The sequence below is a fragment of the Octopus sinensis genome, linkage group LG15, assembly GCF_006345805.1.
Source record: "Octopus sinensis linkage group LG15, ASM634580v1, whole genome shotgun sequence".
In the NCBI taxonomy this organism is placed as follows: Eukaryota; Metazoa; Mollusca; class Cephalopoda; order Octopoda; family Octopodidae; genus Octopus; species Octopus sinensis.
Genome location: NC_043011.1, coordinates 21,151,059 through 21,165,927, shown reverse-complemented (window position 1 = coordinate 21,165,927; position 14,869 = coordinate 21,151,059). Strand labels below are relative to the sequence as shown.

Here is a 14,869-nt window from a genome sequence, read left to right as displayed (position 1 = left end):
GTACACAAGCACGGTACACAGCAACTTTTGTTCTCCTATCTTTAGTCGAACTGCTGATTTATGGGGATGTAAGCACATCAACACAGGTTCTCAAGCGCTACTGGGGTCAAACACAAATACACACACACATACATACATACATACATACATACATACATACATACATACATACATACATACATACATACGACGAGCTTTCAGTTTCCGTCTACTAAACCCATAAGAAGGCTTTGGTCGGCCCGAGGCTATAGCAGAAGACACTTGCTCAAGGTACCACGCAGCAAGAGTGAACTCGGGACTATGTGGTTGGGAAACAAAGTTTTTACCACAAAATAAGCCAAAACGGACATTACCGTTTATATATATATACATACATACATACATACATACACACACACACATATATATATAAATATATATATATACATATAACATGATTAAGAACGAACTAAAGACACCAAAGCGAAGTTACTAAACTTACGAATCAAATACAGAAAATATAACAAAAATAACTTCTATTTCGATAACACAGCTTCCCACGTAAATGTTGAGAAGAAAGCTCTCACGTAGCAACAGATCAAGAAGAACCAAAAAACATACACTACATAAGTTACAAAATTGAAATTGCAAGCAATTGATTTTTTTAATACATTATCATCAGCCCCCAAGCAACAATTAAAAGTTTTAATCAACAGCTTATTTAGGTGATCATATTCTTCTATACGCTTCATAAATCGTTTGGCTTTATCAATAAATAGATTTACTTCTTTTAACATTACTGGAGAACATGATATACCCTATGTGTGTGTATGTCACTATTCAGTTTTATTTCAAGCTTTCTTGCCAATAAAGAGCCGGTTTCTAACCTAGATCCAAGGCTCCTTCATTGGAATTTCAAGAACAACAAGGTAGTTTGGGATGTATGTGTGTATATGTGCAGTATTTGGAGTCAGTGCATACTCTTACTCTTACTCTTTATTTGTTTCAGTCATTTGACTGCGACCGTGCTGGAGCACAGCCTTTAGTCGAGCAAATCGACCCCAGGACTTATTCTTTGTAAGCCTAGTACTTACTCTATCGGTCTCTTTTGCCGAACCGCTAAGTTACGGGGACGTAAACACACCAGCATCGGTTGTCAAGCGATGTTGTGGGGGGGGGGGACAAATACAGACACACAAACACATACAATATACATATATACGCCGGGCTTCTCTCAGTTTCCGACTACCAAATCCACTCACAAGGCTTTGGTCGGCCCCAGGCTATAGTAGAAGACACTTGCCCAAGGTGCCACGTGGCGGGACTGAACCCGGAGCCATGTGGTTGGTAAGCAAGCTACTTACCACACAGCCACTCCTGAGCAAATTTGTGTGTTTTGTTTCATGTATGTATTCTCATGCATATAGTGGTATTCTAGATATGCTCATATATACTTAAACAATAAACTTCTGGAAAGTTTTACAGATTTTTGCAGTTCCAGTGATGGTTTGGAGCTGTTTTTATCTGTTATCATTATTATTATTATTATTATTATTATATTATTATTATTATTATTATATTATTATTATTGCTATCATCATCATCATCATTAAGGCGGCGAGCTGGCAGTACCGAGCAAAATGCTTAGCAGTAGTCGCCCGTCTTTACGGTCTGAGTTCAAATCCCGCCGAGGTCCACTCTGCCTTTCATCCTTTCGGAGTCGATAAAATAAGTACCAGTTGAGTACTGGGGTCAATGTAATTGGCTTAACCCCTCCCACCAAAATTTGGGCCTTGTACCTATAGTAGAAAGGATTATTATTATTATTATTGTTGTTGTTGTTGTTGTTGTTGTTGTTGTTGTTTGACTTTTGCTTTGCATTTGTAGAAGTTGGCTCCAAGTCTCAGAGACCTCAAGAGACAAGTTAGAATGTCCTATATTTGGTTTCGTACATATTATTGTTCTAGAGAATGTTTAAGAGAACATAAGAAAATTATGAGTTTGTTTTAAAATTTGATATTACATAGTATTTTACGTAGGATATGGGCAGTTCCCGTGAGCACTATCCTTTGAATTTCTGCCATTTTGGGGTTTCCTGGTATCTGAGCTAGGTAGCAATCAGCCCCATTTGCTATCATTCCTTGGGAACCTATAACAACAGGTATTGTTTTAGTCTTCAGGTTCAACATTTTGCCAATTTCTATTTCAAGATCTTTATACTTGCTCAGTTTTTGGTAGGCCTTGACAGATACGTTTATATCGATTGGGACAGTCATATCAATGAGGAGGCATGATTTTTGTCTGAAGTCTTTCAATATAATGTCTGGCCTATTTCCAATCTATCTTTCTGTCAGTTTGAATGGTGAAGTTTCAGAGGAGTGAGATGTGGTCATTTTCAAGCACTGGAGGTGGTTTGGATTCCCACCAGTTTTTATCATGGGGCAGGTCCAGGTTTTTGCAAATTACCCAGTGAATATATTGTGCAGCTCTATCATGCCTGTTGAGATACTCTGTAGGCGCAAGAAGACTGCACATGCAGACATGATCAATGGTTTCATTTTGTTGTTGACATACACGACATGTTAGGAAGCTACCGTTTTTAATATGTTGGCCTGGTAGCTTCTTGTAGGTAGGCATTGATCTTGGGCTTTTATGATAAACCCTTCTGTTTACTGATTTTAAGCAAGAAGCCTTTAACCATTGATGGGTAAGGGCTTTGTCAAAATCGGCATTATTAGCTCTCTTTGGGTATTTGCCATTGAGAGTTTTTTTCTTTATTATTATTATTATCATTATTATTATTGTTATTATTATTACTATCATTATTATTATTATTATTATTATTATTATTATTATTATTGAGTGAGAGAGCAGTTCATGCCATCAAAGTGACACTGGGGTAAAATATACGAAGCCCAATATACCCATCATGACTACCCGTCTGATAAAGGTACACCAGGCACATGCATCACAACCATATGTGCGCGACATGGTGATCTCATATCAAGATAAACAGCACATGACCTTGCAGGTGGAGCCCAGTTAGAATTTTCTTCAGGTTGAGTAGCCCATCCTGCTCAAAAGGTCCCTGAATAAGGGTTGCTTTAGGATGTTGAACGAAACACCTATGTTTCCAGAGGTGAATTATTCAAACCCCAAAGAATCCCTCTCAACACATGGCCATGATGCTCCCCCACTACTTCTGCTCGTGATCAGAGATGCACATATCGTCAGCCTCTAAGGGACATGCTCAACTGGTTAAGGCCAAACAACTGACAAGCAAATCTGTGGTATTGAGCAGAATATTATTATTACTATTATTACTATTATTATTATTATTATTATTATTATTATTATTATTATTATTATTATTATTATTATTATTATTATTATTATCAAGGCGTCGAGCTGGCAAAATCGTTAGCACGCTGTACGAAATAGTTAGCGGTATTTCGTCCGTCGTTATATTCTGAGTTCGAATTCCGCCGAGATCGACTTTACCTTTCATCGTATCGGGGTCGATAAATTAAGTACTAGTGAAACACAGGTCGGTGTAATCGACTGGTCCCTTCCTCCAAAATTGCAGGCCTTTATCATTATTATTTTTTTTCAGATTCCAGATACATTTTGCCAATGACATGTCGTTTGTTCTGGGTGGATGAATGCATATATCATCTTTGAAAAGTATTGATTATTCTGCTACAATTCTTACACAATGAAACGAAATAACTTTCGCGGAATATGCTAATATCCTGTTGATGCATTTTCTCTTGAAGAAGCAAAAAGTAGTATTATTACAATTCCATAGAGATCAAAGTCTAAACTTCTTCATTGTTGGATAGTATGGTGGTACTTGTGTTTATAAGTTTTGTATATTCTTTTTCTTTATTTGTTTCAGTCATTTGACTGCAGCCATGCTGGAGCACCGCCTTTAGTCAATCAAATCAACCGCAGGACTTGTTCTTTGGAAGCCTAGTACTTATTCTATCGGTCTCTCTTGCCGAACCGCTAAGTGACGGGGACGTAAAAACACTAGCATCGATTGTGAAGCGATGTTGGGGGAACAAACACAGACGCACAAACATATTCATACATACATACATACATATATATATATATATATATATATATATATATATATATATATATATATATATATATATATATATATATATATTATATATATATGTATGTATGTATATACATATATATACGACGGGCTTCTTTCAGTTTCCATCTACCAAATCCACTCACAAGGATTTGGTCGGCCCGAGGCTATAGTAGAAGATACTTGCCCAAGGTGCCACGCAGCGGGACTGAACCCAGAACCATGCGGTTGGTAAGCAAGCTACTTACTACACAGCCAGTCACATTTCTTAATTTACCTTTGATATCAAAATGGTGAAGGCACGTGACCTAGTCATTGCAGTCAAGATTGTAGTTTCGATTCCTGAAACAGTTGGGTTCTTGAGCAAAATACTTCATTCCTTATTACTCCAGTTTTTCAGCTTAACTGGGTAACCCTGCAACGGACTGGCGTCCTGGTCAGGGATTATGTTGTGATCTTGGTTACTTACGAGGTGATATCAAAAAGTTCCCGAACTAGTTATGTTTTATAAAAAAAAACATAGCTTATTTACCTAAGTTTTAGCATGGTCTCCTTCGAAATAATCCCCTTGTGCAGCAATAGACCGATTCCAGTGTTCCTGCTGCTTTTGTCATCCAGCCTGGAAGTCGTTTTCCGTAGGCAAGTCGATCACCTTCTGCGATTCGATCTGAATCTCAACGACGGTGTTAAAACGGTGACCTTTGAGTTTGCCTTTTCCTCTTGGAGTACGCAGGTGCTAAATCTGGCGAATAAGATGGGTGCGGAAGAGATACCATGTTGTTTTTAGCGAGAAACTCGTAAGTGAGGAGAACTCGGTGACAAAGTGCTGTCACATTGTTGTCGTGAAGAATCCAATTCTTCGCGCTCCACAGATCCAGCCGTTTTCGCTGAATGTCCTCCCTCAAAAACTTCGAAACATCGCAGTAGAACTCTCGATTGGCGGCTTGACCCTGGGGGACCGAATTCTCGATAGACAATACCACAGATATCGAAAAAACGACGAGCATGCTCTTGATTGAGCAGCGGCTCTGCCAAGCGCCCGTGCCACTTGAAACATTGTGTCCAACCCATTGCCTAGTCGCCGTGAGTTTGCCGATGCATGCGCAATATCTCTAAAACAGACTTCCCAAGTTTAACGCAGAATTTCACGTTGGCTCTTTGTTCCAAAGTCGTGCCCGTAACAAAAATCGCACGTAACCACAAAACACAAATTTCATAACTTGCGAAATAAACACAGTGATGTCACTCGGCACACTGCCTCATGAAGGTTACTTCTAGCTCTTACTGCGCATGTAACCATGTGCTGTCACCTAGTCCGGGAATTTTTTGATACCACATCGTATATGCCATAGAAACCGGCACTATGAGTCCTAGACCTCAAGACAATAATGTCCTGGGGATGATGATTAAAATGGCAAGCTTTTGGTGTGCCTATAATTAAATTTTACTCTAATTTTACAATGGAGGCGCAATGGCCCAGTGGTTAAGGCAGCGGACTCGCGGTTTCGATTCCCAGATCGAGCGCTGTGTGTGTTTATTGAGCGAAAACACCTAGAGCTCTACGAGTCTCTGGCAGGGGTGGTGGCGACCCCTGTTGTACTCTTTCTCTCACTCTTTCTTCCTGTTTCTTGAGTAACGCTGCGATGGACTGGTGTCCCGTCCAGCTGGAGGGAACACATACACCACAGAAACCGGGAAACCGGGTCCATGAGCCTGGCTAGGCTTGAGAAGGGCGTCTAAATACAAAATAATATTTTTACAAAAGAGCTTCTTGTATCTGTGAGGGCGAGAAAAACTCTTATATATTAGGTGTAGAAAATATTTTACTGTTTAGAAAAGATATTTAAGATGTGTGTGGTAAGAAGCTTGCTTCCCAATCTCAAGATCTTGGGTTCAGTTCCACTGTGTGGTGCCTTGGGCAAGTGTTTTGTACTATAGAGTCGGGCCGACCAAAGCCTTGTGAGTGGATTTGGTAGACGGGAACTCAAATAAGTTCGTCGTGTACATATGTATGTATGTATGTATGTATGTATGTATGTATGTATGTATGTATGTATGTATGTATGTATGTATGTGCGTGCGTGCGTATGTATGTATGTGTGAGTATATTTGTATGTATGTGTGTGTGTTTCTACTGTGTCCCCTATCACCGTTTGACAACCGATGTTGGAGTGTTTACGTACCTGTAATCTTGCGGTTCGGCAAAAGAGACCGATAGAAGAAGTACCACGTTTTAAAAGAAAAATAAGTACTTGAGCCGATTTGCTCAACTGAAAATTCTTCAAAGTAGTGCTCCAGCATGGCCGCAGTCTAATGACTAAACAAGTTTTTAAAATAAAACTAAGTAGAGGCTTAAAATGAGCAAGTATAAAGGTCTTGAAATAGAAATTGGCATAGTGTAGAACCTGAAGACTAAAACAATACCTGTTGTCATAGGTGCCCAAGGAATGATAGTAAACGGGGCTGATTGCTACCTCACTCAGATACCAGGAAACCCCAAAATGGCAGAAATTCAAAAGACTACAGTATAGTTAAAGCCGTAAATAATAGCGTGTGAATATTGGATTTAAAAAAAAAAACCTTTGATAGAAAAAGTCGAAACCTTCGAGGATTTTTTAACCAACGATTTACAAGTTATTATTTATAGCTCTATCTACTTCGAGTTCCACAAGTAAAAACGATTTATTTCATGTCTCTCAAAGTTTCTAAATTCATGTGACGTAAACTATAACTAATGCTTTACATGTATAATAGTTCATCTTTAATACTAAAACATTATAATGCAAGAATAGATGTTAGAAATCCACCTAATTATGTTACTGACTTGGTTTTAATTACTACGTAAGAGGTTACTAGAAAGCTTACGTAAGAAAATGTTTGATCTATTTTTGCCTTTTCCTTTGGTAGATATTTGCCCCTATTTAGAATGAAAGTGATATCTGGGAAATTAACAATCTTAATATTAGTATAAACTGTTATTTTAAACCTGAGTTTTTAAAAGGTTAAGCCTTTTCTAAATCTGTTTATTCGAATCACGTCATTCATTAGAAAGACGTGATGTGATTAAATTAACGTTTCTATACAGGCCTGAATTTAAATGAATAAATTTTACTCAGCAATAAATCTAATAAATGTGTGTCTGTACCCATATATTTGTATATATATGTGTATGAATATATAAGTGTGTATATGTGTGTGTGTGTGGTGTGTGTGTGTGTGTGTAAATTTGTATGTATATATCTCAGTACGTGTAAAATTTATTAGTAATTTTCTTTTATGTAGATTTAATTCATCATATTGAATACCATATGGCTTATTATACAATACAAACATTTCTCTGTCCCTGTACGTATGTGTGTGTGTTTCCTTACATATATTTTGCCACTGTGTTTATATCTCTTTATTCAATGACGTGTACGTTTTTCCTAGTATTTTATCGCACATTTTAAATTATTTTTATGTATTGTATTGAGTTTTTGTGTTCTATATGTGAATAGGACCCCTGTGAAGGCATCTGCACATATATAGGCAAGCCTCGGCAAGATCATTTTAGGGAAGCTGGCAGCTGTCCAAGTATACATTTCTCCTAACTCTATGACACCCAGGTCCGGCGCTAAGAAGTGCAGGGCTCAGAGAATTTTTGGTGGGTCTCTCTACCCAATAAAAGCTGAACATTAATGTTTTATGCTTCGTGTAGTACGCCACCATTAGCCACAATGATATGCTAAAAAATTCACATAGAATTTTCCGCTTGAACGAGTGTGCAGGGCCATTTTTTGGCAGGGGGCCCAGTATGGACAAATCTGTCTAATTGGCTTAAAACCGGCCCTGCTGACACCAAGACTTATCATCTACTTTAAGAAGGGTTTGACCGAATACTGCAAGGGATCTTGTTCGACTTGCTAACAGTTCAGCCATCCGAAACGATAAAAAGACGAAGTTGACTTCGACGAGATTTGAACTCAGAGAGCAAATGATCATATTTGATTAAAAAAAAAGAAAATTAAAAAATATTTTTGTTGTTTTTATAAAATCTCAGAAAATAATTAAAAATTCACATTTTTTATCAAATTATTTTGTTATATTTGTCTATCTATCCAACTGTAAATATTTTAAACATTTCACTAACTTTCGTGAAATATTTTGTGAAACATTCCACCCAACGTTCTAACGACACTGCCAGTTCACCGATTTATGTGTGGTTTAGTATGCAACTTAATTAAGCCCTTCTCTCCCTGTGGAGCATAGGCTATCGACGACTTTTCTCCACTCTTCTCCACTGTGGGCACTCTTTTAAGGTTTTCCTCTCCCATGACATGTCCATTTTGAATTGTCTTTGATGATCCTTTAATTTTTTATCTTTCACTTGCTTTAGTCATTATACTGTGGTCATGCTGAGACACCGCCTTGAAGAATTTGTTGTCAAATGAATAAACTCCAGGATTTATTTATTTTTTTGTGAAGCCGGTCTTTTTTGCGAAACCGCTTAGTTACAAGAACGTAAACACACCAAAATCAGTTATCAAGCGGTACTAGGGGACAAACATACACACACACACACACATATACGACGGGCTTCAACCAAATCCACTCACAAGGCTTTGGTCGGCCTGGGGCTATAATAGAAGACACTTGCCCAAGGACTGAACCCAGAACCATGTGTTTGGGGAGCAAGCTCCTTACCATACTGCCGCGCTTGCTTCTGTGTCTTTGGTTGCTGTTTTTTTTTTGTAGGTAGATGTTTTTACCCTATGCAAACTCATTAATCTGGCTTCTGTTCTTTTACTTGTTCAGCACATGAGGCACAAGAGCTTGCGCCCCGTTCTCACAGTTCTTAATGTCATTGAGATACACAAATCACCACACCGCAACAAGGAATGGACCTTGTACTGGGATGTGCTATGTGAAATGCGATGTATTATAAGTGAGATATTACTATTGCAGGATCGTTAGCACGCCGGGCAAAATTCTTAGCGGAATTTCGTCCGTCCTTACATTCTGAGTTCAAATTCCGCCGAGGTCGACTTTGCCTTCCATTCTCTCGGGATCCATAAATTAAGTACCAGTTGAGAACTGGGATCGTTCTAATCGACTTGGCCTCACTCCCTAAACTGCTGGCCTTGAACTAAAATTTGAAACTGTATTACTTCATGCTGTTTTATAATATTGATTTCAAATTTTGGCTCAACGTCAGTAATTCCAAGAGCAGGCCGTTAAGTCGATCACATCGATCCCAGTGCTCAAATAATACTTATTTTACCGAACCCAAGTCGAGCTCAGAACATAAAGACGGACGGATCGTTGCTAAGCATTTTCCCACTACGGCAACGGTTTTGCCAGCCCTCTGACTTACGTACAAGTTTATACTAAGCGCACATCATGTTGTAGGTATTTTTAGATTTTCATATTCGATTTTCAATTTTTCTTATATTATGTGGGCATGATTCCTGATAGACATACTGTAAATTGCAATATTAGATTTGATTATATTAAATTATATTATTTTTCACCATATACTTTGCTGTATTGCATTTTATTTGTATGAGCGTTTCATACTGTAATGTCTTTCCATATGTACAGTATCATATTATATTGTAATCTATATGTATATAGATTATATGTATTACATACACATTATAAGTGAATTATATGTGTGAGACAAGTGTATATATACTGTATAGGCTATTACTGATATCAGTACATGTTTTGCATAATATATTTAATAGTATATAACATAATTTATATAATATTTTTTTAATCTTCTTTTACATATCTTATAGCATTTAGTATAGAATTTTCTGTGTATATATATATATACTAGCAGAGATAACCGCCGTTGCTCGGTTACATTCAATTGGAGAATTAGACTTTTCTGTTATATCTTCTGTAATGTACTGGAATATCTATGTTTCGAATTTCATCAAAATTACAGATGAGGGTTATTTCACTCTTTACACACCCTAAAAAATTGTAATCGTGCCACATGTATCCCATAATACTGATTTTTATGCGCATATTCCAAAATTCCAGTCTTATTGAACTTGTTAAAAAGATTTTGCTCTTGAAAACTGAAGGTCATGGGGATCTAAAATGTGAGAGTTAAGGCCCCGTGTTGTGGGTGGGCATCTTAATGTCAACCAAAGAAGTTGAATTGTTGAGAATCTTTTTAACTTGGGTCTTATATCTATTTTTTGAATTTCTTTGAAATAGGAAATATATGTTCACTGGGTTTGGAAAAAAGAGCAAAGCTACAGAAAACCAAAAGACGAATGATCACAATAAACAGTCAGCTACAGTACCCTAGATGTTACCACTCCCAATGTAGGATTCCTCACCATCCAGGTGACAGGCACAGCAGTAAGATGCATTCATTACGAATCTATAGCAATTGGAATGGCGTGACCCAACTGAAATAAACATTAACAACTGTGTGACGTGAGGGCTTATGAGAAATTAAAGTGTCACCTCTGGAGTTTGCAAATGACCACTATACTGATACATAACTGGACAGAATGAATTTAAAATCTATAAATGTCTTTGAATAACCAGTCACTCATCTGGGAAGGCCATGAAATCAATGTTACCATCTGGGGACTATGTGTGACCAAGTGATAATAAAAAGACTGAAAGGAGGTCTGCAATCAAATAACTTTACTCAACACTTTGCAACTGAATCAGTGGAGGCAAAGATGCCTCTCATTTACTTGACAATTTATGCACCACATTGCAGAAATCACAATGTAAGTGTATGTCAAAGCAAACTCTTACACTGTTGTACCATTGAATTAGAAATAATGCCCAACTTTTATGCTCGGGTAACCCTACATCTTCCAAGAGCACAACTGTATTTGTTTTTGCTTAGATAAAATGACAACACAGTTGGTGTTAAGTCCCCATGGAGGGGTCTTTCTAACTTTGCAAGAAGATGAAATTTTATAAATATTACTTCATTTGTGTCTAATATCTATGGTTAAAATTTCATCAACAGCAAAAAATATATGAATTGTCATGGGGGTTATGGCCCTTATGCTTAGAATATAATTTCCAAATTTCATAAAGATCCATTCATATATATATATATATATATAGATAGATAGATAGATAGATAGATAGATAGATAGATAGATAGATAGATAGATAGATAGATAGATAGATAGATAGATAGATAGATAGATAGATAGATAGATATAGATATAGATACACACACACACATACAAAGATAAATTGATAGATACAACTGAGTGGGCAAACAAAAATATGAGACACAGCCTAGTGCTTTTTTATGTTGATAAGCCTAGTACTTATTCTATTAGTTTGTTCTTGTGAAACCAGTAAGTTATGTGGATGTAAATAAATGAACAGCAGTTGTGAAGCAGTGATGAGGGCGAAACACACAGACAAAGACACACACATACACTTACATATATGCATACATATATATACGATTGATTTGTTACAGTTCTTGTCTACGAAATCCATATATATTGTTGTTGGCATCCTTTTTGTCTCGGGAGACAATGGAGTTGCGCATAAAATAATCTAGTCCGGCTTTTACATTTCATGTTTTAATACATCTCCTACTGTGGCTGTGTAGTCCTATCCTGGACAAACACTCCCTCTGGCAGTTGCCGCAAATGTAGCGAAGACTTTGCCTGGCTGGTTGTAATGTCATAGTTTCTTGTTGACGTCTTTTCTTGTCTTTCCATTTCTCCTTTCTCTCTATGTCACTCCTTTATGTTCCCTCTTTTTCGGTACGTCGCCAATCTCCACGGTTACTGGCAACTGCTTCGCAGTTGGTAATATTGATGTTGCAGGCATCCATGTCCCTTTTGCAAACATCCTTGTATCGTAAGAACGGCATTCCTACAGACCTAGTGCCCCTAGCAAGCTCTCCGTTGAGTATGTCCTTGGGGATTCTGCCATCTTCCATACGGCTAACATGTTCAAGCCATCTCATACGTCTTTGTGTGAGGAGTGCAAACATGCTTGGTATTCCTGCTTGCTTGAGGACATGATTCTGCCATTTGATGCGAAGGATTTTCCGGAAGCAGCGCAGGTGAAAGATATTTAGGCGACGTATGGCATCGTATGGCGTGTGTATGGCGTCCAAGTCTCACTTCCATACAGTAGAGTGCTAAGTACACATGCCTGGTAAATCTTCATTTTTGTGGTCTTGGTCAGCTTATTGTTGTCCCATGCGCGTTTGGTGAGTTGGGCCATCACAGCAGCTGCCTTGCCAATGCGTATATTGAGCTCAGCATCAAGGGATAGGTTGTAGGTGACGATAGAGCCAAGATAGGTAAACTTCTCCACCTCCTGTACTCTGTGGTCTCCAATATGTATGTTTGGGATGTCCGATGTAGCCTGACCCATGATGTTGGTCTTCTTGAGGCTGATAAATAAGCCAAAGTTGCCAAATGCTTTCTCAAAACAGTTGATGAGCCTTCGTAGGGCTTCTTCTGTGTGTGATACCAGAGCGGCATCATCAGCAAATAGCATCTCCTTCATCAGGGCGCTTCTGATTTTGGTCTTGGGAGGCAGACGCGAGAGATTGAACAGTTTCCCATCACTTCTACTGTGCAGAAACACTCCAAACCAAGCCAAGCCAAAAAAGCCAAGCCAAGCAAAATCAAGCCAAGCCAAACAAGCGAAGACAAGCTAAACAAAGCAAAGCCAAGCCAAGCCAAACAAGCCAAACCAAGCTAAATAGAGCCAAGTGAAACCAAGCCAAGCCAAGCCAAACAAGCCAAGCCAAGCTTAACAAGCCAAACCAAGCCAAGTAAAAACAAGCCAAGTCAAGTTAAGTCAAGCCAAATCAAGCCAAGCCGAACAAGCCAAGCCAAACCAAGCCAAGCCAAACAAGCCAAGCCAAGCCAAAGAAGCCAAGTCAAACCAAACCAAACCAAGCCAAGCCAAGCCACACCAAGCGAAACCAAACGAGCCAAGCCAAGCCAAACCAAGCCAAACTAAGCCAAACAAACCAAGCCAAACAAAGCCAAGCTAAACAAGCCAATCCAAACCAAGCCAAGCCAAACAAGCCGAGCCAAGCCAAACCAAGCCAAACAAATCAAGCCAAGCCAAGCCGAGCCAAACCAAGCCAAGCTGAACAAGCCAATCCAAGCCAAACCAATCCAAGCCAATTAAGCCAAGCCAATTGAAACCAAGCCAAGTCAAAGAAGCCAAGCCAAGCCAAGCCAAACAGGCAAAGCAAAGCCAAACCAAGCTAAGCCAAGCCAAACCAAGTCAAACAAGCCAAACCAACTTAAACAAGCCAAGCCAAGCCAAACCAAGCCAAGCCAAACGAAGCCAAGCCAAGCCAAACGAAACCAAGCCAAACAAGCCAACCCAAGCCAAACGAAGCCAAGCCAAGCCAAACAATCCAAACCAAACCAAGCCTAGCCAAGCCATACCAATCCAAGCCATACAAGCCAAGCCCATTCAAACCAAGCCAAACCAAACAAGCCAAGCCATGCCAAGCCAAAGAAGCCAAGCCAAAGAAGCCAAGCCAAGCCAAACCAAGCCAAGCCTAACAAGCCAAGCCAAGCCAAACCAAGCCAAGCCAAGCCAAACAAGCCAAGCCAAGCTAAGCCAAGCCTAGCCAAACAAGCCAAGCCAAGCCAAGCCAAGCCAAACCAATCCAAATAAGCCAACCCAAACCAAGCCAATCAAGCCAAGCCAAGCCAAGCCAAACAAGCCAAGCCAAGCCAAGCCAAACAAGCCAAGCCAGGCCAGGCCAAACAATCCAAGCGAAGCCAAACCAAACCAAGCCAAACAAGCCAAGCCAAACAAGCCAAGCCAAGCCAAACCAAGCCAAGCCAAACAAGCCAAGCCAAGCCAAACCAAGCCACCCCAAGCCAAACAAGCCAAGCCAAGCCAAGCCAAACCAAGCTGAGCCAAACAAGCCAAGCCAAGCCAAATCAAACCAAGCCAGGTCAAACAAGCCAAGCCAAGCCAAGCCAAGCCAAGCCAATTTCCCCAAACGGGGACGCATTTCAATTTTTAAACAATAGCCAAAGCTCCGTCTCTCAAAGGAGGAGGGTTACGGTTTACAATTATTTAACAAATGCAACACAACAACGCTTCTTTTACGAGGAACCAACAAACGTGATAACAATAGTGAAACAGAAATAATAATAACAATAAACCTTACGGTAAACCAAAAAGCAGTACTCTGTTGAAGCTATAGGCCTTTATGGATCAGAAATAAACTAACAGCGGTCCTCAGTAGAATGCTTAATGCTAGCTAATTAGCAAATAAACTAATGTAAAAGCCGTGCGCACATCCATCTGGACTATTCCATTTCTGCACTTAAATATCATTATTTATTTATTCCCATTCATGTGAAACCACTGATTCAAGTTCAAGTCATTGATGCAATTTTATACCAATTGCTATTTCTACTTTTGTTATGTTACGATAATATTATACTTTAGTTTGAATTTAATTATTACTTACTACATATAATTCAATTGTTATTATTATTTTTATTGTTAAAGTGAAAGTATCTGACATAAAATAGAGAAATATTTTTGTTTCACTTTTAACACATAATACTGAAATAGTGGAGAAGATATGATATTGCTATGGGCTCGCTCTAGACAAGAAGTTGAACATTTTTTGCCCATGAAACTACATGGATCCTAAGTAGGGCATGTGTAAAATTTGAATGAAATTGGTTGTGTAGTTCTCAAGTTTTAGGGAAACAGACAGACAGACAGACACACATTCTCAGTTTTATATATATATATATAATATATATATATATATATATATATGTATGT

The 14,869-nt window shown here is 38.7% G+C and overlaps 1 protein-coding gene across 1 annotated transcript; it reads left to right on the top strand.

Moving 5' to 3' along the window:
• Positions 1-6,588: 6,588 nt before the first annotated feature.
• On the top strand, positions 6,589-13,979 carry LOC118766416 (sporozoite surface protein 2-like). The gene is made up of 4 exons (XM_036509811.1): positions 6,589-6,612; positions 8,822-8,973; positions 13,112-13,168; positions 13,700-13,979. Exons 1-4 carry the CDS (start codon positions 6,589-6,591, stop codon positions 13,977-13,979), a joined length of 513 nt encoding a protein of 170 aa, XP_036365704.1.
• Positions 13,980-14,869: the final 890 nt, after the last annotated feature.